This window comes from Trachurus trachurus, assembly GCF_905171665.1.
Source record: "Trachurus trachurus genome assembly, chromosome: 13".
In the NCBI taxonomy this organism is placed as follows: domain Eukaryota; kingdom Metazoa; phylum Chordata; class Actinopteri; order Carangiformes; family Carangidae; genus Trachurus; species Trachurus trachurus.
Window position 1 is genome coordinate 21,918,832 of NC_139892.1, and position 24,216 is coordinate 21,943,047.

The 24,216-nt window shown below is 43.5% G+C and overlaps 4 protein-coding genes across 4 annotated transcripts; all 4 read left to right on the plus strand.

The window, feature by feature from the left end:
* Positions 1-5,359: 5,359 nt before the first annotated feature.
* On the plus strand, positions 5,360-6,298 carry LOC310995715 (olfactory receptor 11A1-like; the record flags this gene model as incomplete). Its single annotated transcript, XM_083984839.1, has 1 exon — positions 5,360-6,298. One exon carries the CDS (start codon positions 5,360-5,362, stop codon positions 6,296-6,298), a length of 939 nt encoding a protein of 312 aa, XP_083840965.1.
* Positions 6,299-16,136: 9,838 nt separating this feature from the next.
* Positions 16,137-17,069, plus strand: LOC310996258 (olfactory receptor 4B13-like; the record flags this gene model as incomplete). Its single annotated transcript, XM_083985638.1, has 1 exon — positions 16,137-17,069. The coding sequence occupies one exon, from the start codon at positions 16,137-16,139 to the stop codon at positions 17,067-17,069; it is 933 nt and encodes a 310-aa protein (XP_083841764.1).
* Positions 17,070-18,214: 1,145 nt separating this feature from the next.
* Positions 18,215-19,165, plus strand: LOC310996259 (olfactory receptor 11A1-like; the record flags this gene model as incomplete). The annotated part of the gene is made up of 1 exon (XM_083985639.1): positions 18,215-19,165. The coding sequence occupies one exon, from the start codon at positions 18,215-18,217 to the stop codon at positions 19,163-19,165; it is 951 nt and encodes a 316-aa protein (XP_083841765.1).
* A 3,705-nt stretch (positions 19,166-22,870) lies between these two features.
* On the plus strand, positions 22,871-23,821 carry LOC310996261 (olfactory receptor 10A6-like; the record flags this gene model as incomplete). Its single annotated transcript, XM_083985640.1, has 1 exon — positions 22,871-23,821. One exon carries the CDS (start codon positions 22,871-22,873, stop codon positions 23,819-23,821), a length of 951 nt encoding a protein of 316 aa, XP_083841766.1.
* Between the last annotated feature and the right edge of the window lie 395 nt (positions 23,822-24,216).

Below are 24,216 nucleotides of genomic sequence, written 5' to 3' on the forward strand. Positions count from 1 at the left end.
TGGCACGTCCCCCCCAACCTTTGGAAATGAAAGAGATAGTACCTTGAGGTGTTATGCCTATGAGATATTTCATTGTGTACCTGCTTTTGTAGTTAGAATATGTCTGTGCCTTTGCACGTAGATTTTGTGCCCTTCAATGAAAAGCTCAAAACAGTCAATAATAACAGTAACACGATTCCCAAACATCTCTACATACTGATGTGGCATGCTTGCCTGTATACAAAGTCGCTTTGGCCAGTACACCAAAGGGCTGAGGTGTGCATGCAGTACATTGATAGTCTCAATGAAGACATTGGATGCTGTTTGTCGGCTAATGTCAAAGAGGTGTGCAACATGCTCAACAGGAAGATCAAGTCTTAAACGCATGAGGGTCAGGAGGAGCATTTGAAAATGGGAGAGTTTTCTTTCTTTAGATGTTGGTAGACTGGGAATGATTTGCATCAAAACTCCCATCAATAGACTGAAAGATGGGAGGCCAGTGTAGTACTTCACTTTTGAGTCATTGTCTTTGAGAGAATTCTCATCCAAGGCCCTTTTGGAGAGCTCTTCCTTCAGTTTTTGATTCTCCTCCTGCAAACGCATTATTTCTTGGAGTCTGAGGCCACACATGGTGCACTGTTCATCTGCATTCCCCATTACAGCACCCTCCCCTGATGTTTCACTTTCCATATATTCCTCTGTCCCAGGATTGTCTGGAGCTGGTGGTAGGGGATGAGTCGCTTGTCTTTCCTTCTCAGCCATAGGTGCAGAGTAATCTGAAAGTATTAACAAGAAGAAGCATAAACTGTTAATCTTTGTACTTGCCTGATGTTCAGGACACACTTTTTTCTAAATGAGATTTATCAATCTGAATTACTTTGATCGCAATGACACTTTTCAGGAACTGGTCCCAGGGATGAGACTTTCACACCGTTCTTTTGTTACTGATAGCTGCTCCAAGTATTTCAAGACGGTTACATCTGCATTCCAAATGCCTAATGACCTCTATTCCTACGGAATACAGACTAAGTATACACAGGGGGCAACATATATTATATTCTTTTACTAAGATATATAGGTAAATATACTTAATTAATCCTAAAGGAAATGAAGGTGTCCAGTAGCACACATCACGGTGCAAACAAGTGACATCTATACAAATAAGCATAGGCTACACATACTACCCTAAAATACCTTATGACATTCATACAACATACATACATACTACCCTAAAGCAAAGGAAAATTTAGATAATAGATTATGTATCATTGTGATATGTTACATGACGAGTAGTGTGGACATTAAGCAGCCAGGTGGAAGGGAATCATAGTGGAATGGTGTACTGAAAAAAACATAGCCAGTGCAAACTTACCCGGGAATAAGGGGGCTGCATTATCCAGCTCAGCCTCAGGACTAGTGTGGTCCGGTTCTGGTGCTTGTTGTGGTTGTGGTTGTTGTTGTTGTTGTTGTTGTCTTCTCCTAAGCCGCTTGAAACGGTCTGTCGTGGTAGCTTTCACCTCAGTATGGCCGAGGTGGAGAGAAGGGGCCCAGTCAGGATCACACTGCAGCATTTCATAGGCAGGTTTGCCTGCAAACATAGTCACCAAATAAATTGCTATGTAGCCTAGATGTACAACATTTAAAACTGATTAATGTACCCTTCGTACATTGGTAACACTCATGTTAACAGTTAACATTGGCATAACGCCGCCAAATCTAAGTCTGGTTAAGTCCAACAAAATAGGCGGGTTATTAGCAAAGTACATAACATTTACAGAGTTACTTACCTTTGTGAAAGTGCTTCGAACACACCATCATGTGTGGTGGAGTGTAATCAAAGGTGAGCTTTGACCTCCTCACTGCCGCTATCCATGCCATTCTTCTTCTTTTCGTAACCTCAGAGACATGGCTACAACTATTTTTTTTCCATGCTGGTAAACAAAAAAACGAAAGTCCATTGCGGATCTTTTTGCCCTGTCTATCGTGCGAACGACTGTTGCAATTCACAACACAGCAGGTTGACGGCATCTTCAAACCAGAGCAGTAAAACTGGCGTTCTTGCCTCCACAAATTCAAAGTCTGGCGCGTTTGTTTGTGCCATAGATTCCCACAATGCTTTGCGTTCCCCGCCGGGAATACGTCATGATGACGACACGCTGGCAATCTCTATTGAGATTTTACTACAAAATATTCAGGCGAGCTTTCCAAAATGTCAATTTTTGGCACAGCTTGGAACCACCTGCCACTATAAACCATTGTTTAATCTTTATTATCACACAATTTGCATAAACTATTAACTGAAAAAGAATCAACTTAACCAACTCCTTTCTTCATTGCCTAAACCCAACCAATGGTGGGACCGAAGGACTGTGGGAACATAGGGCCTAATTTTCAGTGACAACAAAAGTTAGAAATGAGGGAACATAGGGCTGAGGGAACATAGGGCTGTGGGAACATAGGAATGACCCCCTTTCTAGGCCCTCTGTGTCCCTCCAACTGCACTGACCTGCTGCAGTTACGCCTGGCTCTATCTCGCGGATTGGTTGATTCGAGTGATTGATGTGATTGTTGATGTGATTGACAGCACTGGCAGCCAATCAGAATCTGAATCAGAATTCCTCTCATGAGCCAATCAGAATCAGCAGAATCCACGTGCAGGCTGTTGTATGCGCGCTAAGGTTCCCCTGCTCCTAAAGCCCGTCCGGACCGATTTGTGTGAAATAGATGACGATCAAAGTCACATGACAGCTCATGATCTGGAAGTTTTTATCATAACTCAGCTTCTGCAAACGGAGTTCTGCATGTGGATGCAGCAGCTGCTCTGCTCTCACCTGCGCTGCTGCTCCAGCAGCAGCTCGAGCTGCTCGGAGCAGAAACAGGAAACTCTCAGCCCACAGTCCCGCCCGGTCTTCATCTGGAGCAACACCATGTCCTCCCCAAAGTCCTCCCGCGGTAAAATCTGATGGTCTCTGGACCAAAGCAGACCGGCATCACCGACCCGTACCACAGACGGACCACGAGCCGCTGTGGCCGACAGACCCTCACGTTCTGCGGCGAGAGGCTGTGGCACGGCATGGTGCGTCTGTGTTATTGTTGTTTAGTGGCGCCCCCCCGCCCCCGATGGTGGTTTTGTGAATAGAACAACAATTGTTGTATATATTTATCTTATACGAGCCCTTTGATCCAGAAATGCGAGTGTCAGAAGAACGACAGACACAAACAGAGCGTCACCAGACAAGAAGTTGAGCCCTGGTTAACTTTAGGGTAATTATGACGCGGTTTGGCGGCAACCTGTCAGAATAGAGATGTCTGTCGGCTCCCTTTTTTTTCTTCTTTTTTTTGTATGTCAGCTCCCAATGACCAGTGCGATCGAACTTTGATGTCAGTCACGTGACGAGCGGCCAAAGCAGCAGAAAATATTGCCGTTTTGGGAGCTGTCTTGTCTGAAGCCCACCCTCGAGCGTTTTTGACGCTTTGGAAGCGTTTGGTGTGAACGCACAGTAACACGCACTAAGGCTCCTGTAGATGTGAGGTTACAGTGTGTGTGTGTGTGTGTCAGCGCTGCACACAGACACACAGCGTCGGAGTGGTGAAATGTAACAATAACTTGCAGATCACCTGGGTGATGTGAACTCCGCTCGTAGTTACTGTGAGTCAGAGCAATAAAACAGTGAGGTTGTTGATGAATATTTAGCTTTTTACTCTGCTTTCAGACTTTAAGACTGACTGTGAGTGAGAAGTCAGAGCAGAGGTTAGCGCATCGCTGTCTGGCAAACCTGGAGTCTGGGGGGTAGGGGAGGGGAAACAACGCACTGCTGTGTTTTGAATTTGACTGCAGCAACAATTTTGGCCACATTCTTACATACCACTCCTTTAAGTGTGACAAATATGCAAAAAAATTAAGAAATCAGGAAGGGGGCGAATACTTTTTCATGGCACTGTATATCACATTACAGCCCCTCTGAAAGCATCTGCATGTCAACAAACCTGCTTCATTGGCATTCAGTCACACTCTCAAGGCCATTTTTAGATTTCAACTGTTTTCACTGGACAGTTTGGTATCAAAGGGAGTGGGGGGCATATAATGGCGCTTTTCCACTACACTTTCATGGCATGGAACGGCACGGCTTGGCTCAGCTCGGTAAAGGTGCTTTTCCACTACAGCTGAGTTCTTCTAGTACCTCCTCAGCAGGGGCGGGGTCGGCACGGGGGTGATCGCGGGGCCGCATTGTCCTTGTCTCATTTTTCGATCCGCTCGTCAGCTCCAAACTCAGGTGAAGGAATAACAACAGTCTCGGTACAGATCAGCTGGCACTGTTGCCGCCGTGTTTTTGAAATTTCCGAGTTTGATTCTCATGTCGGACGTAGCGCTCGCACTCTTCCAGTGACGACGCTCAGTGGTACCTGGTACCAGGTACTAGGGCTAGTGGAAAAGCAAAAAAAGCGGGCCGTGCTGCGCTGTGCCAGTGGAAAAGCGCTATAACATGTACTAAAGGTGCCCTATAGGAAATTGGATACCAATTCAGGTATTTGTCCTTCAAATTTGGTGTTTACTAAACTTATATTTTCTATACTGAATCATTCATTCCAACAGGTTGACATTTTAGCCTTTTGTTAGCCACTTGGCATGGTCTCTCGCTCTGTGTTCAGACTCATTCAGCTCATACACTTTCTTCTCATGTTCAGTTCAGTTTAGTTTATATAAAGTGTAAAATCATCATAGTGCAACATGGTCATGATACACTTTACAAAATCAACGACAATAATAACACGAACAACAAGATCACTCTACACAGACAGATCACGGTAAATGATCAGAAAAATACAGGCCAAATCAACAAAAACATACCGAGGAAGACAGCACATGTTAATTGTTTCTCATTTCTCTGCCTTGTAGCTAGTGTAAAAACTACTGCTAGCATAAAGGTTTAGTTGGTGACATAACAAAGCATTTGCTGATGCCACTTACAAAAATATATTTGACTACCGTTTAAGTTAATTTCTTTGTTTTACTTTACTTCAAGTGCTTATCAACACATACAATATTGCTTTATAAGAACAAAACAAAAGAAAGGCACATTTTTGACCTCACCCACTGAGTCCACAGTGTTGTAGTCATATTGTAGCAGTGGTCTGCTGGGATCCTCTCTTCTGATATAACAGAGCAGCTCAGTAGGTGACGGCTCCTTCAACAGTCATTGAGGGTGGGGGTTTGATGATTGGGTGAGTTTATGCTGCGTGTGATACTGTGTATGGTTAAATAATAAGATGTCCATGAATCTGTCTCAGTTTCAACACAATGTCTGTCAGTGGGACAAATGATTTTTGTGTGAAGGAGAAACATATTTTCTACACTGTTGTTTAGTCTTGTTAAACCAGAATGATGCTGAATTCAACTTTATCTTATTTCATCCTCGGAGCTTATTTTCATGTTGGAAACATAAGATACTTGTATTTTGTGTTAACTGCTTTGCTTCACTTTGTAATTATTTTTGCCAACTCCTCTCTGATTGTGGTGATCTGCATGAACAGGAGTTTACATGAGCCCATGTACCTGTTTCTGTGCAGCCTGTTTGTAAATGAACTGTATGGTAGTACAGGGCTGTTTCCATTACTGCTGGTTCAGATCCTCTCTGACATTCACACTGTGTCAGTACCTCTGTGCTACCTGCAGATTTTCTGTATTTATTCTTATGCCACTGTTGAATTTTTAAACTTAGCTGTCATGTCATATGACAGATACCTTGCTATCTGTCATCCTCTACAATATAACACATATATGACATCTAACAAAGCAGTTCTTTTTATTTCTGTAATATGGTTGTACTCTTTTGTTAAAGTTTTAACCACAATATCCTTAAACATCCGTTTGCCTCTTTGTGGAAACATCATCAACAGTTTGTATTGTCATAACTACCTTGTAGTGAAGTTGGCCTGTTCTGACACTGAAGTGAATAATATATATGGACTGTTTGGCGTCGTTCTCACCATCATAGTTCCTCTGCTTCCAATTGTCTTTTCTTACTTGAAGATTCTCATAGTATGTTTTTCTGGCTCTAAACAGACCAGACAGAAAGCTGTCAGTACCTGCACACCTCACCTTGTTTCTCTGCTCAACTTTTCTTTTGGTTGCTTCTTTGAAATAGTGCAGAGCAGGTTTGATATGACCAGTGTTCCCAGTGTCCTGCGGATTATCCTGTCTCTGTACTTCCTCATCATTCAACCACTTCTGACTCCTATCATGTACGGACTGCAAATGTCTAAATTAAGACAAACATACAAACATCTCTTCTGTTATAAAAATGTCACCTGGTTGTAGAGACACTGTCTAGATAAATAAAGTATTACTGGCTCACCCTGAAATCTGATGATTAAAAACATGCAGCTGAGTATGAGAAATCCTGAATGTTGAAATGTTAAAACCGCCACTAAACAACAATAACACAGACGCACCGTGCTGTGTCACAGCCTCTCGCCGCGGAATGTGATGGTCTCTCGGCCAAAGCAGGTCGGGAACACCGGGAACACCGGTGGTCGCGGCCCTTCTGTGGTACGGGTCGGTGGTGCCAGCCTGCTTTGGCCGAGAGACACACATTAGACATCACATTCTACCGCGGGAGGACACGGTGTTGCTCGAGATGAAGACCGGGCGGGACTCGCGGGTGAGAGCAGAGCAGCTGCTGCATCCACATGCATAACTCGGTTTGCAAAAGCCGAGTTATGAGGAAAACTTCCAGATCGTGAGCTGTCATGAGTTTTTGATCGTCATCTATTTCAGTTCTGCTCGTCGTAGAGTTGTCAACTTGTCAAGGGATTTTTTTCGTCGTCGACACACACACACAGAGCAGCGCACATGCATGACAGTCGTGCCCGGTAACCCCCCCCCCCGGACGTTATGATCGCAACCCCTGCCACAGTGTCCTTGCAATAAACCTGTGGGAAACACTGACTTGGCTGCATATCATTTATCATTTTAAGCTCAATAAATTCAGATAATATTTGACCAGAATTTCAAACATTTGTCTGGTATATTGAAAACCTGCCGGTCATGTTGTCCGGTGCCATTTTTTTCTAGCGGAAACACTGGGCTCAACACAGAGGGCCAACTCCTCAGGTCCAGTCTCAGCTGTCTCTTCACATCTAAAGGAGAATGAACACTCCTTTGAAGACAGTAATGTTAAGATTCTGGACAGGGAGGACAGATGGTTTGAAAGAAGAGTAAAATAAGCCATCTATGTGAAAGTGGAGAAACCATCCCTGAACAGAGGAGGAGGTCTGAGACCAGGGGCGGCTGGCCCATAGTGGGCGATAGTGCACCGCCCTCCTTAAGCCAAACGAAAAAAAAAAGAGAGAAAAGAGTTTATTTTGCCGGTCTAAGTCTTAATAGTATAGTCCAAACAGCAGCCTGAATATCGCTGCGACAATCAGCAGCCTGGATGTCACTGTCCAACCAGTAGCCCCGCCCCCTTGGGGCAATATCAGTCAGATTGAAAATCGCCCCGGGCGCTCTCATAGATTTACATGTTGAGACTCTTTTTTTCAAAATTGGAACGATACAATGCATTTCTATGGGCTCCGGGGGGGCTTGCCCTAACGTGATTTCGTCATACGCACTGATGCGTGCTCTGACGTACAGCGCGCGCGTCCGGCGGAGACCGCTGAATCATCATGGCTGGCAACTGCAACTCCATCGTTTCCCTGAGGGAATTACCGTTCAGTCGTCGAAGCAATACGGATAAATTGGCTGTTAAAGAATTGGGACCACCCAGACCAAATTTAAACATCAAGCAGGTGTCAACAAAAGCGGGGAAAACATACAGTCGTGGATTTTCCCGGAGCTGGTACGAGCGGAAAACATGGCTAGCAGGTTGTGAAGTGGCTAACGCTCTGTTTTGCTACCCCTGTGTGCTAATCCACCCGGATGCCAACACTGACACCGCCTGGACAAAGACGGGTGTTACTGATATGCACCACCTCTCAGAAAAGGTGAAGAAACACGAAGCATCGAAGATGCATATGGACAGCTGCCTAAAACTGTCGGCATTTGGGAGAGTGAACATTGCCACACAGCTGGATGAGAGCTACAGGATAGCCGTGCGCCGTCACAACGATGAGGTGAGCAAGAACCGGCACATCCTAGGCCGCCTTATCGACTGTGTGAAATTCTGTGGCGTGTTTGAGTTAGCTCTGCGAGGCAAGGATGAGAGTGAGGGGTCCAGCAACCCGGGGATTTTTCGTGGACTGGTTGATTTAGTGGCGTCGCTGGACGAGGTGTTTGAGGAGCACTTAAGAACGGCCACAGTCTTTAAGGGCACATCAAAGACGGTGCAGAATGAGCTGCTGGATTGCATGGCATCTGTCATCAGAGAGTGTATCGTGGAGGAGGTGAGATCAGCAAGATTCGTGGCAATCCAAGCAGATGAAACCACAGACGTCTCTACACAGACTCAGTTGGTGCTGGTGCTGAGATACGTTGATGGAAAACACGCTGTGCAAGAACGGTTCTTTGAATTTGTCCCCATCTCGTCAGCAACGGCCAGCTCCATTGCCGATGCAATTTTGGAGAGACTGAACAGCGTTTTCACTGATGATAAGTGTAAACTCATTGCGCAAGCCTACGTCGGCGCCAGTGTGATGAGAGGAGAGAGAGCTGGTGTGCAGCAAAAGGTACGAGAAGAGTACAAAAATGCCCATTATTTGCATTGTTATGCACACCAGCTGAATTTGATCATGCAGCAGGCCACTTCACACATCTCAGCAGTGAGAGTTTTTTTCTCTGACCTTGGTGGGATTTTTTTCCCAGTTTTTTTTACCCGGTCACCCAAACGCACAGCCCTTCTCGAACAGATTGTTGCACGAAGGCTGCCTAGAGCATCATCCACAAGATGGAACTTCAACAGCAGGATCGTGAGCACTGTCTATGAGAACCTGGGCGACCTCATAGAGTGTTTTGAGACCATCAGGTCAGACAGCAGCTTTGACAGCACCACGGTGAGGGAGGCGTCTGGCTTCCTGAGGATGCTGCAGGATGAAGATTTTGTTTTTTTCCTGCAGCAGTTTCATCAAATCATGCCTCATGTTGACATGATGTACCAACAGCTGCAGAAGAGGGACATTGACATGGTGTTCATCAAACGTGCCCTGCAGAACTTCACTAGCAGTATTCAGGCCATCAGGTAAGATAATACAATAGAGTAATTATAATAATAATTATGCACATGTTCATTACTAAATGTCAGCATGCTGTGATGGCAATAATGTATAGGAACTCAAAAGTAATGAGCCAATTTAGTCATCTGCATTTGTGTGCATAAGTAAGTTTAGCACATCCAGAAATAGTGATATTTTTTTCAGCCATTTCCAAAAAGTTGTGCAACACAAACTGTTTTTTTTTTTATTACTTACTGTTTTTTTTTTTAAAGATAGTAATTATTGATAATGACACTGATATACTGTCTCATTCATATTCTAACACTTTTGATCTGTCTCCCTTCAGGGACCAAAGCTCCTCTCAACAGCAGCAGCAAGAAGCCCCAGGTACCACAAGATCAAGGAGAGCCTTGGGAGAACAAGAGAAGCAGAGGCTGTCAAAAGAGGTATCTGCATTCATTACTGACCAATGATGTAGGCATACTCAAGTGTTGGAACCAAGTGATAAAGTCACAATCTCTGTTTTTACAGATGGATTCAGTAATTACTCACCCATTACTTGTCCATTATACGCACACAAGGATACAGTAATAAGTCTGCATGAATAACAAAATAAATACTTTGGAACTGTGAGACAGTAGATACAGTAGATCATGGCCACATTCATGCCATCACTAGTAGATTTTTTTCCCTTTTTTTTTTGAAAGGACCGCTGGAGAGAGAGAGGGAGGGGGAGAGAGAGTGAGAGCGGGGGTTGATACCGAGCAAAGGAGCCGCCAGGATCGCTGCAGCAGGGGTGATATGAAGCTCGAAGCTCAGTGTTTTTAATCAGAGATTTCATCCGGAGTTTCAGTGACGTGAGCGGCCTGACGCTGCTTCATTAACGCTGCATCGCCGCCGCTGTTCAGAGTCGGGGCAAACGCACAGTAACCAATAGACATACGGTAACAGTCACCTGTTACCAGCGTTACCATAGCGAGGAGCTAACGTGTCCTTTTTTTTTAACCTCCTCTCCTTCAGCCTCAAGTTCTCACTGCTGCAGATGGTGCCGCAACCCAACTACACAGCTGTTAGCTGATTGGCTGTTTGCCTGTCACTCATAGCATCCAGGGATGTTTCAATGTTCCACATTCTTTGACTTTTGAATATAAAATATCAAATTAATATCTAAAACTACTTGGTATGAGTGCAGACTGAGAATGGTGTTGTCATATAATAGATTTTATATTCTATTCTATTGTCTTCACTTTATTTAGATCAGATTCTGCGGGTGAAATTGCAATAATAAGGTGACTTGACTTGGACTTGACTTGACCTATGCAGGACTTGACTTGGACTTGACTTGACATAACCTGTGACTTGACTTGCCCAAAGAAAAATTACTTGGGACTTACTTGAGACTTGAAGGTTAAGACTTGAGACTTACTTGAGACTTGCACATGTGTGACTTGGTCCCATCTCTGACAGAAAGCACTGTGTTTTTTGTGTTTTTTCTGGTGTGCAGCCTTTCTATGAAATGATGGTGCCCCACCACTTTTTTACATGTAAAAACGCCACTGCACACAGCAACACGGGCTACACACCTTGTAACTTACTGCTCGTTAGGCTAATGATGTGGCTAACACCAGGCTGCTACATTCATAGCCGTGTTGCTTCTAGCAGCGGAGCGCTCTCCTCCTCCTTGTTGACGGAAGTGCAGCACAGCTGTTGTTCGGTACTGTAACCAGTTAAATCAGACACCATTTGGGCCATAACACCGGTATTTTTGAAGCAGCAGGGAGCAGTGTGTGTTTTTCTGCTTTGTCCTAACCAGCGGACAGCGGGGAAGTGGATTGTTTTGACCGCCAGGGGGGCGTTCCATACGGGCCGTGACGTCACATGAAAGCTATCAATAGGGTTTGAATGGAAAGTAGACGCTCAGAGCGCTAAAAACGCGTCTGGTGAACACGGCCCCTATATTACTACAAACATTCCGCTTACTTCTGCTTTAACAATGGAGACACCAGGTGGAGCGGATTGAGGTCCGGCCACAGTCACACATTATACGGAGCGCAGTCACGGCGTGGCCGCTCTGCTGCTGCTCACATCAGAGACATTGTGTTCACACTGATACAAACGCACCGCAACTGTTCAACTGTGCCAACCTAAACACTGGCTACTGGCGAAGCAAGCGCTAACCGCGGCGATTTCTCCTCTTTCTTTTTCAACCGGGTTTACGCTGAAAATTATCCCTAATTAGACGGACCACGTCAGGTCCGGGTTTTAAAGTTCAGGTCAGTTTATAACTGTAGCAGGCAGCAGAGAGATGGGGCAGCTCCTGTATGGAGAGCGTGGCTCTGATTTAACTCCTGTCTGATGTAATGCTGAAGAACGCCTGAACAGTGGAGTGATAATGTCTATAAAAAAGTCCCTGTTATGATGTATATCAGCACTCAAATTACTTGGTTGGAAGTAACTGTTGTATAATACCAATTTTATTTATCTGAAACTGTAATTACTCATTGCTGTTATTAGGCTATATCAGGGGTGCCCAAATTCTTCTCAGTGAAGGGCCAAAAACGAATCGGGGTGGAGGGTCGCGGGCCAAAATTAAACATTCAAATTAAATATGCCTATAACATGTTAATTGTGCAAAATAAACACTCATACAAAGTATTTTTTAAATAACACTATTGATTATTGTGTTTCACTGTTAAACAGGGCTCCAGACTGCCCCTAAATGGGGGCACAGTGGGGAAAAAATAGAAATTTCAAAAATTAAAAATTCGAGCATTGGCAGCGGGCCAAAAATAATTGGTCCGCGGGCCCCAAATTGGGCAGCCCTGGGCTATATGTTCATCATTACATCTGCAATGTTCAATTTTTGACGGAAAATAAATATTTAAATCAGAAATAACCTTCTGATATTTTCAAATCTCATTTGTGAGTATGATGGAATTGACAAAAATAGTGACTTGATAGGGCTGCAGCTATCGATTCTTTTTGTAATCGATTAATCTAGCACTTTATCGATCGATTTATCGATTACCGTATTTTCCGGACTACGGTATATGTCGCACCTGAGTATTAGTCGCATCAGTCCAAAAATACGTCATGAAGAGGAAAAAAACATATATAAGTCGCACCAGACTATAAGTCGCATTTATTTTTGGAACATTTTTTTTTATTTCATAGGAATCCAAAAACGAACATTTATCTGAATCTGGAAGGATTATTCAATTGGCCTGCACAATAGCCTGAAGAACATAGGCAAAAAATATAAATTTAACAGGTGAACAAGTTCATAAAGTTCTCGATCTCATTCTGCATCACTGAATCCGTTGAATTCTTCATCCTCGGTGTCGCTTCTAAACAACTCCGCCAACTCGGGAGGAAGATGAAGCGCCGTCTCCTCTTCTGCTCGGCTGTCATCAGACTCACCCTCAGCATCAGCTGTTGTCAGTCCGGCCTTTCGGAATCCCGACAGGATCGTTTCGGTTGTCACTGTATTCCACGCTGTTTCTATCCATTCAACGACTTGCAGGAAGGTTGCATGGCGCATCCGGCCGGTTGCCGTGAAGCTGTGCTCTCCATCCACCATCCAGGTCTCCAACATGCGACGCAAGACTGCCTTAAAACTCCGGTTCACGGCGATGTCGAGTGGCTTGAGCATTTTAGTTAAGCCTCCAGGGATGATAGCGGGGATGGAGTTGCAGGCTTTGATTTTGTCTTTGATGCGTGCCGTTATATGCGCTCGCATACTGTCCATCACAAGCAGGGCTTTGCGTGTTTTAAAGAAGCCATCTGGACGTTTAGCATAGCACTTTGTGAGCCAAAAGCTCATCATTTCTTCATCCATCCACCCTTTCACGTTTGTGGTCACGACAACAGCGGGGGGGAATTCGGCCTTCGGCATCGTCTTCCGTTTGAAAATGACCATTGGGGGCAGTTTTGAGCCATCTCCACAGCATGCGAGCACCACCGTGAAGTGTGATTTCTCATGACCAGTTGTCACTATGCTCACACTTTTCTGCCCTTTCTCTGCGACACTACGGCCCATGGGGATGTCAAACGTGAGGGGGACCTCATCCATATTTAATACGTGGTCCGGTGACACATTGTGTCCCGTCACCTGCTTTTCAATGAATGCACGGAAACTGTCGATCTTGTCTTGGAAGTCTGCTGGCAGTTTCTGACACACCGTGGTCCGTGCTCTGATTGACAGGTGGTTGCGTTGCATGAAGCGATAGCACCAGGAAGGCCCGCCAGCAACATCATTTATTTTCATCTCTTTGGCAACTACCTGGGCATGGAGACGTAACTGTACAGTTGATAAGCCACGTCCAGCAGCACGCTGTTCAATAACCCATCTGTGGACTCGAGCTCCGGCCATCGCGCTTTCAGCCCGCGGTTTGCCTTTTTTGATTTTTTCATAGAAGTAAGAGTTACCTCTGCTTTTCGCCAGTCCCTGACAAGTTTTTCACTCACTCCAAACTTTCTCTCTGCTGCTCGATTACCGTTTTCGGCTGCATACTTTATAATTTGCAGTTTAAAATCTGCAGTATAGCTTTTTCTTTTTGGCGGCATTTTTTCTGTGTTCTTTATGGTTTCATAGACTGTATGGTTTATGGTTTTTTCGGTGGTGCAGTGGCAGCGCTCAGTTGTTACAAGTGTGGACAGTGCCCTCTTGTGGTCATAGATGACATAGCGTATATTTTTCTTATATAAGTCGCTTCTGAATATAGGTCACATGGCCAGTCAAACTAGGAAAAAAAACGCGACTTATAGTCCGGAAAATACGGTAATCAGATTTTCTTTTTTGCGTTTTTAAACAACCAAAACAACAAAAATCATGAGGCTTTGAATGATCAAGCATTTGGTTTTTTTTTATTGGCTCCAAAAAGCCCATTTATTGCAAGTGCCAGCAAGTAGGAGGTATATGTTAAAGCAGAAGTAAGCGATCCGGTCGTTTTGGCTAACTTCGTGTCAGCCGATGGAGTTAGCAGTCCCCGCCCTCGTCCCTACGTCGGCACAGTCACGTGCATCCCTTGGCTGCACACACAGAGAGGACCGCCCCTTTATGCCGTTCTCTCTCCTCATTGGATAAAGGTTGTAGGATACAAGGAAAGTTTTCTCCTCGGCTTACAGCAGAGCAGAGTGACTGACAGACCTGTGTTTCAGACCAAACACTCTATATGTGATTGCTGTCGGAGATTAACACAAATATTCCGCTTACTTCTGCTTTAACTTACTGTAAATTTAAACATACAATATTACAAATAAGGATTGCATATTTGCACCTTCTGAAAATTACCTGAGACCAAAGAATATAAAATGTCAAGCCAAACAGGTTAACAATATAAAATTTATAAAAAAAAAAAAAAAATGTACAGTAAATAATACAATTATAAGTCAAGACTTGGCATAAAAAACAAATGTTTTCTATTATTAAAATTCTGATGATGCTGATGATGCTGTGGTGCTTACTGTGGGGGGAAGCGGGGGGGGGGTTACGGGTGCCGGCGCCGCTGCAGTAGACACACTGCACCTTGTTCTCTTCCTTTTTGAGTATGTAATGATCCCAAACTTAGATGATCTCTGCCGTTCACGGACATCCCGAATCTCCGCCATCACGCCAAGTGTATCACGCGCTAGTGGTGTGTTTCCTTAACAACGGTCCGTATGGAACAATATCCCTGCGCGTCATATAACGAGGCTTTGAGGCAGAGTTTTTGCCTCGAGCTATTTTTGTAAACGAGTTAATCGAGTAACTCGATGAATCGTTTCAGCCCTATATCGTGATATACATCGATATTGACTGATATGAAAAGAATTATCGTGATAGGATTTTTTCTCTTATCGTCCAGCCCTAGCCAGGAGTCAGTCATGTCACCAGGCCACTCTGGCCTTGCCCACACACGCACGTTCACACACCCACACATACATGGGCATGCATGCGTATGCAGGTAATAAATTGGTCAATTTAAGGCATTTGGCCGCGTCATCCTCCAGCGCCTTTCTTTTTTTCTCTCTCTCCCTCTCGGCACCGCCTTTCCTCTTTTTTTTTTTTACCTGGGTTGGGGTCCATCATCGACGAAGCCTCGTCTCCTCTCCCGGTCCACTGGCTACACACACACACACACACTGCAGCAGGTACACACGTCACACAACCCTTCCTCCACACACTGTCTGTGTGGTTGATACTGACTGTTGGGGCGGGTGTTAATTGAAACAAACCAATTGTCTTGTTTTCCTCACATGCTACTGGCCTGAATGGCCTCTGATTGGCCTGTCCTGCCTCTCTGACTTAGAAAAAAAAAATCAGATAGCTGCGACGCCGGCTGACCGGCAGCCTGAAAAAAAAAGAGAGAGAGACGCAGGCCAGCAGGCCAATCATAGGCCGGCGCCTTGGGAATACTCATGGTTCTCCCTATATGGCCAGTCGGGGCCTGGCCTGTGTCAATTTTAGTCGCGTTTTGCTCCCCCCAACACTGGGTGACCATTGGGAAAACAATTTAGGGGTCAAAAATGGCAGAAATTCTCCTTTAATTAAAGAGGATATGGGAAAAGGATGATGAACTTGGCCATATTGTGATTTCAATAGTATTTTGGTGAATTGCTCTGCCCAGATTTGTGGCCTAAGTAAAACTTTGGCTATTTCCCATCAGGTATGTGTTAAAGCAGTGAGTGAAGTGAATTCTCAGCATTGCTATAGTGATGATGACAGTCATATTGTAGCAGCTCTGCTGGGATCCTCTCTTGTGATATATAACAGAGCAGCTGCTGAAGTGACGGGAGTCTGCAGCTCAGTATAGGTGACGGTTCCTTCAACAGTCATTGAGGGTGGGGGTTTGATGGTTGGGTTGGTTCATGCTATGTGTGATACTGTGTATGGTTATCTATTCAAAATAAGATGTCCATGAATCTGTCTCAGTTTCAACACAATGTCTGTCAGTGGGACAAATGATTTTTGTGTGGAGGAGAAACATATTTTCTACACTGTTGTTTAGTCTTGTTAAACCAGAATGATGCTGAATTCAACTTTATCTTATTTAATCTTCGGAGCTTATTTTCATGTTGGAAACTTAAGATACTTGTATTTTGTGATAACTGCTTTACTTTACTTTGTAATTATTTTTGCCAACTCCTCTCTGATTGTGGTGATCTGCATGAACAGGAGTTTACATGAGCCCATGTACCTGTTTCTGTGCAGCCTGTTTGTAAATGAACTGTATGGTAGTACAGGGCTGTTTCCATTACTGCTGGTTCAGATCCTCTCTGACATTCACACTGTGTCAGTACCTCTGTGCTACCTGCAGATTTTCTGCATTCATTCTTATGCCAATGTTGAATTTTTAAACTTAGCTGTCATGTCATATGACAGATACCTTGCTATCTGTCATCCTCTACAATATAACACATATATGACATCTAACAAAGCAGTTCTTTTTATTTCTGTAATATGGTTGTACTCTTTTGTTAAAGTTTTAACCACAATATCCTTAAACATCCGTTTGCCTCTTTGTGGAAACATCATCAACAGTTTGTATTGTCAGAATTACGTTGTAGTGAAGTTGGCTTGTTCTGACACTGAAGTGAATAATATCTATGGACTGTTTGGCGTTGTTCTCACCATCATAGTTCCTCTGCTTCCAATTGTCTTTTCTTACTTGAAGATTCTCATAGTGTGTTTTTCTGGCTCTAAACAGACCAGACAGAAAGCTGTCAGTACCTGCACACCTCACCTTGCTGCTCTGCTCAACTTTTCTTTTGGTTGCTTCTTTGAAATAGTGCAGAGCAGGTTTGATATGACCAGTGTTCCCAGTGTGCTGCGGATTATCCTGTCTCTGTATTTCCTCATCATTCAACCACTTCTGACTCCTATCATGTACGGACTGCAAATGTCTAAATTAAGACAAACATACAAACATCTCTTCTGTTACAAAATGTCACCTTGTTAATAAAGTATTATTGGCTCACCCTGAAGTCTGATGATTAAAAACATGCAGCTGAGTATGAGAAAACCTGAATGTTGAAATGTTAAAACCATCTTTTGTTTTTGACCTGAGTTTACAGACACGTCACTAACTTTATTTTGAAGGGACAGATTAGATGTTGATTTTGTTAACAGTGACTTTGTTGCACCCAAACATTAAGCATATCAGACCCGGCTTGAGACCGGCTTTTATTTGCTCAAACCTAGAGACAGACCCGACCCAGTGCAACCGGCATCTCGAGACTCACCTTTTTTTTTTGAGAATTTACAGTAGCCTGGGCTTTTGAAAACAGTAGCCCCCCGGCAAATCGCACCCTGCAGACGGGCGACGGGTATACATGCGAGTGGAGTCGATGTTTGACCGGCGCGGACAGCGCAGGAGAAGCAGCTCCTTGTGCAGCCAGCCAAGCGCCTGTGAGGACGAGCGCTCCCGCTCCGCTTCCGCGGGCAGTGTCCGGGCTGTGAGTCGCGTCCATGTCGGTCAGTCTGTTGTCACCCTGCTTTGACTAGCGACGCAGGTGGGAAGTGACCAACACGTCCGGACAAGTTCTTCGGTGCTATGCTACCGTTACGTTCTACTGCCAAGTAGCCAAGGTCATTCAATGGGCCAAATTTAAAGTGCTCGCGCATTGAATTGCGACTCAGAATTAATTGCGTTAATTGGCCATATTGTGATTTCAATAGTATTTTGATGAATTGCTCTGCCCAGATTAGTGGCCTAAGTAAAACTTTGGCTATTTCCCATCAGGTAGGCTATGTGTTAAAGCAGTGAGTGAAGTGAATTCTCAGCATTGCTATAGTGATGATGACAGTCATATTGTAGCAGCTCTGCTGGGATCCTCTCTTGTGATATATAACAGAGCAGCTGCTGAAGTGACGGGAGTCTGCAGCTCAGTATAGGTGACGGTTCCTTCAACAGTCATTGAGGGTGGGGGTTTGATGGTTGGGTTGGTTCAAGCTATGTGTGATACTGTGTATGGTTATCTATTCAAAATAAGATGTCCATGAATCTGTCTCAGTTTCAACACAATGTCTGTCAGTGGGACAAATGATTTTTGTGTGGAGGAGAAACATATTTTCTACACTGTTGTTTTGTCTTGTTAAACCAGAATGATGCTGAATTCAACTTTATCTTATTTCATCCTCGGAGCTTATTTTCATGTTGGAAACTTAAGATACTTGTATTTTGTGGTAACTGTTTTGCTTTACTTTGTAATTATTTTTGCCAACTCCTCTCTGATTGTGGTGATCTGCATGAACAGGAGTTTACATGAGCCCATGTACCTGTTTCTGTGCAGCCTGTTTGTAAATGAACTGTATGGTAGTACAGGGCTGTTTCCATTACTGTTGGTTCAGATCCTCTCTGACATTCACACTGTGTCAGTACCTCTGTGCTACCTGCAGATTTTCTGTATTTATTCTTATGCCAATGTTGAATTTTTAGACTTAGCTGTCATGTCATATGACAGATACCTTGCTATCTGTCATCCTCTACAATATAACACATATATGACATCTAACAAGGCAGTTCTTTTTATTTCTGTAATATGGTTGTACTCTTTTGTTAAAGTTATAACCACAATATCCTTAAACATCCGTTTGCCTCTTTGTGGAAACATTATCAACAGTTTGTATTGTCAGAACTACCTTGTAGTGAAGTTGACCTGTTCTGACACTGAAGTGAATAATATCTATGGACTGTTTGGCGTTGTTCTCACCATCATAGTTCCTCTGCTTCCAATTGTCTTTTCTTACTTGGAGATTCTCAGAGTGTGTTTTTCTGGCTCTAAACAGACCAGACAGAAAGCTGTCAGTACCTGCACACCTCACCTTGCTTCTCTGCTCAACTTTTCTTTTGGTTGCTTCTTTGAAATAGTGCAGAGCAGGTTTGATATGACCAGTGTTCCCAGTGTGCTGCGGATTATCCTGTCTCTGTACTTCCTCATCATTCAACCACTTCTGACTCCTATCATGTACGGACTGCAAATGTCTAAATTAAGACAAACATACAAACATCTCTTCTGTTACAAAATGTCACCTGGTTATATAGACACTGTGTAGATAAATAAAGTATTACTGGCTCACCCTGATATCTAATGATTAAAAACATGCAGCTGAGTATGAGAAAACCTGAATGTTGAAATGTTAAAACCATCTTTTGTTTTTGATCTGAGTTTATAGAAGAAATGAGGCAACAGATAAACAAGGCTGACAAACTTGTGGAAACACCAGTGCAAAGGCTCCTGAGGTTCTCCAGAAGAAAAATACTTCTTATACCCCTTTCCCACTGGCCACAAAAAAAAAAACAGTTTAAACCTGCTATCAGCTTTTGGTGGCAGTGGGAAAGGCGCACCGGCAAGCATCGACACGACTCGGCAAGCAACGCGGGTTAAAATCGCCTTCAATCGGCTTGGCTCTGATCAGCTTGCAGTGGGAACGCCAGACCCGGGTCAACCCACTCATTTATGTGATGACGTTGAGCGTTACGTGACGCCATGTCAGAACATCATGCCAGTCGCGTCTCATATCACGTACCAAAACAAAGCTCTGCTCGCATTCGAGACTGGGATTTGATCAACATGTCGCAGCACTGGCAAGAAAAAAGTACAAAACAAGAAAGAACACTATTTACCGCCTGACTCGCCTCAATGTTGCTCTCCATTGTTCACTTCCCTGAATTCTGTCACACTTATGATATCATCAACGCGATCCCAGTGTGAAGACGTCACCAGACGCGCAGCGGTGGAAGCGGAGGCCGCGCAGCGGTGGAAGCGGAGGCCACGCAGCTTGCTAGTGGGGGTCAGACCCGGCTCGTTTTGGTCAATGGGAAAGGAGCCAAATGCTGATTGTTAGCGCGTCGACCCGCGTTTAAAAAACCCGCGTCAACCCGCTAATTTTAGTGGGAAAGTGGCTTTAGTTGTCAGTGTGTGGATTTTGGGGTTAGACCAACTGGCCACAAATCACACGTAGACTCCTTTGAGCTCCCAGTATTCTAGTAATGATAAACAGACTGAAGGTCCCTCCTTATGTCCAGTCTGAACTTTATATCTCAGTTATTGCTTCTCTGAGTTTAAGGATCTACCATTTGTTTTTAAAGCACTCAGTGGATCAACATCCCCATCATTTGCCTCGAAAACAACTCTGTTATACTGTACACTATATGAGTTCAGTGGTGTCTCGTAAGGATTCGAGTCATGTACCATAGATATTTGATTGTTTTTTGAGTGTTTGTTATTAGGGATGTCTGATATTGGAAATTTGCCGATATCTGATTTTGTCCAGAATTAGAATTTCCGATTCCAATGATAACCGATACCGATATGCAGGCTTTTTTCCCCAATAAACTAATTAACAACATACCTCCTGTCAGGAATTTACTGTATGACTACATCTATTGTGATGCTTCACTGGATGCATTCCACAAATTAACATTGTTTATTTGTTTACAGACACTTTTATTTATTTTAGCAGGCTTCTAGTTAATGTGTTAAATTGTTTTATTCATTATATTTGTATGTTTTTACTGTTGTATTTTATTGTGAAGCACTTTGTGATTTCCTTTCCATGGAAAGTGCTATATAAATAAACCTTACTTACTCACACACACACACACACACACACACACACACACACACACACACACACACACACACACAGAGAGAGAGAGACACAAAGCCTCTGACAGACGGACCAAACCGCCATTGCATATGTTGTGCACTGTACCGCAGCACACGCTGATTGACTTGAATGGGGGTGATGCATTACAACGTGTGCAAAGGCGACGATCGGAGCAGGGATGGATTATGAGGAAATCTGGGAGTGACCGAACAGACACGTGTGCTCTCTGTCTGGCTCATTGAAACAGCTTATCTTATCACTGGATGCTACGAGTGACAGGCGAACAGCCAATCATGTAACAGCTGTGTAGCTCGGTTGCAGCACCATCGCCATGTGTGTTTGTTTACAACAGAACAGCTGTAGTAAGAACATGTGGACTATTATTGTGCGTCTGAATCAGTGATGGCAATAGTTAAGTAGCGAATTAAGTAGCAACGATCCACCGCTACTTAATTCACTAGGAAGGCATTACGTTATCGGGTTTTCCTTATTGGCTGAAAAACTGATAACGATATGGACAGATATTACGCTAATAAAAGCATTATCGTGATAAGGTGTCTTTTTCATCACCTGACAGCGTCACAACTTCATCGCGCATAACGGGACACGTCACGGACATCATGCTCATCAGACCGCTGCTTCACCAGCTGACAGAGAGGGGACTGCACCAAGCCCACGTTAACGTGAGCCGAGCTGTGGCTCCAAAAGGCTCGGCCAGCTGCTGTAGCGGCTGTTAGCTGTTAGCTGTTAGCACGTCGTCCCTGCAGTGTCAGAGCTCCGGACTCCTGTGAGTCGAGACGCTTTCACCAGATGTGAAAATGACTCATTGATTTATTTTTCAGCTCGTAAGATTCTCATTTACACATGTTTGTTTTCATTCTGGTCCAAACAGTAGGTAGATGAGTTGATCCGTGACTGTCTCGTTTCCATGACGACTGACCGGAAAAAGATGCGTGTTACATCACGTTTAAGTGACTCCAGATTGAAAAAATCTCTGAAAGAAAAAATATCTCTGAGAAATAATGCTAGACTTTAAAAATACAGATATCAGGCAGTTGGTTTTTAGTTTTTAGTGCAGACAGTTGATATTATTTATTTAAATTGTATTTTTTATTTTTATTATTTATTTATTTGTTATTTTTTATTATTTATTTATTCTTGTGGTTGGTTGAACAGCATTTCAAGAGTGCAATTTGTGAGACTCTGCTATAGCCTAGCTGGTGTTTAAATATGTTACATAAATGTCTTATAATAAGACATGATAATGGTAATATTTTCACGTTTCTAGTCAACTTTTAACATTGATCTTAAGGCCTTATGAAATCACATCTTCTAAATTCTATTACTCCATTAATGAATCTGATACCAATAGGGCCCTGCCATCTGTCAATGGTCAGGGTCAGGCGGGCCCCTGACACAAAAAAACACGCTTGGGCACCGATGTGTCGCCGGTGCCACCCTTCCACCGGGCTTAACGAGTTTTCTGGGGGAAACCCTCGTTGAAAGAATCGCCCCCATAGGTTAGCATTGTAGCTATCCCGAGCGCCGGGGTAGCCATGGTGTAACCCGGTTCTGCCTGTATCAATTTTAGTCGCGTTTTTTGCTCCCCCCCAACACTGGGTGACCATCGGGAAAACAATTTAGGGGTAAAAAATGGCAGAAATTTCCTTTAATTAAAGAGGATATGGGAAAAGGATGATGCACTTGGCCATATTGTGATTTCAATAGTATTTTGGTGAATTGCTCTGCCCAGATTAGTGGCCTAAGTAAAACTTTGGCTATTTCCCATCAGGTAGGCTATGTGTTAAAGCAGTGAGTGAAGTGAATTCTCAGCATTGCTATAGTGATGATGACAGTCATATTGTAGCAGCTCTGCTGGGATCCTCTCTTGTGATATATAACAGAGCAGCTGCTGAAGTGACGGGAGTCTGCAGCTCAGTAGGTGACGGCTCCTTCAACAGTCATTGAGGGTGGGGGTTTGATGGTTGGGTTGTTTCAAGCTATGTGTGATACTGTGTATGGTTATTCAAAATAAGATGTCCATGAATCTGTCTCAGTTTCAACACAATGTCTGTCAGTGGGACAAATGATTTTTGTGTGGAGGAGAAACATATTTTCTACACTGTTGTTTAGTCTTGTTAAACCAGAATGATGCTGAATTCAACTTTATCTTATTTCATCCTCGGAGCTTATTTTCATGTTGGAAACTTAAGATACTTGTATTTTGTGATAACTGTTTTGCTTTACTTTGTAATTATTTTTGCCAACTCCTCTCTGATTGTGGTTATCTGCATGAACAGGAGTTTACATGAGCCCATGTACCTGTTTCTGTGCAGCCTGTTTGTAAATGAACTGTATGGTAGTACAGCGCTGTTTCCATTACTGCTGGTTCAGATCCTCTCTGACATTCACACTGTGTCAGTACCTCTGTGCTACCTGCAGATTTATTGTATTTTCACATATGGAGGTGTAGAATTTTTAAACTTAGCCATCATGTCCTATGACAGATACCTTGCTATCTGTCATCCTCTACAATACAACACATATATGACATCTAACAAAGCAGTTCTTTTTATCTCTGTAATATGGTTGTACACTTTTCTGAAGCTTGTAGTCACTTTATCCTTAAACATCCGTTTGCCTCTTTGTGGAAACATCATCAACAGTTTGTATTGTCATAACTACCTTGTAGTGAAGTTGGCTTGTTCTGACACTGAAGTGAATAATATCTATGGACTGTTTGGCGTCGTTCTCACCATCATAGTTCCTCTGCTTCCAATTGTCTTTTCTTACTTGAAGATTCTCAGAGTGTGTTTTTCTGGCTCTAAACAGACCAGACAGAAAGCTGTCAGTACCTGCACACCTCACCTTGCTTCTCTGCTCAACTTTTCTTTTGGTTGCTGCTTTGAAATAGTGCAGAGCAGGTTTGATATGACCAGTGTTCCCAGTGTGCTGCGGATTATCCTGTCTCTGTATTTCCTCATCATTCAACCACTTCTGACTCCTATCATGTACGGACTGCAAATGTCTAAATTAAGACAAACATACAAACATCTCTTCTGTTATAAAATGTCACCTGGTTATAGAGACACTGTGTAGATAAATAAAGTATTACTGGCTCACCCTGAAATCGGATGATTAAAAACATGCAGTTGAGTATGGGAAAACCTTAATGTTGAAATGTTAAAACCATCTATTGTGTCTTATCTAAATGTACAGAAGAAATTAGGTAACAGGTAAATAAGTCTGGCAGACTTGTGGAAACATCAGCGCAAAGTTTCCTAAAGTTCTCTTTTGACTTTTGGATTGGATTTGGATTTTGGAGTTAGGTTTCAGAGATCCCAGCTTGTTCTTGTAATAGAAGTGACATTATTACTGACACATGTCAGCTGTGAGAGCGGTAAAGAAGAAGTTAAAAGCAGAAGTAAGCGGAATGTTTGTGTTGGTTACACCCCGCCTTTCCGAAGCCCCGCCTTTCCGACAATAGACTTCCA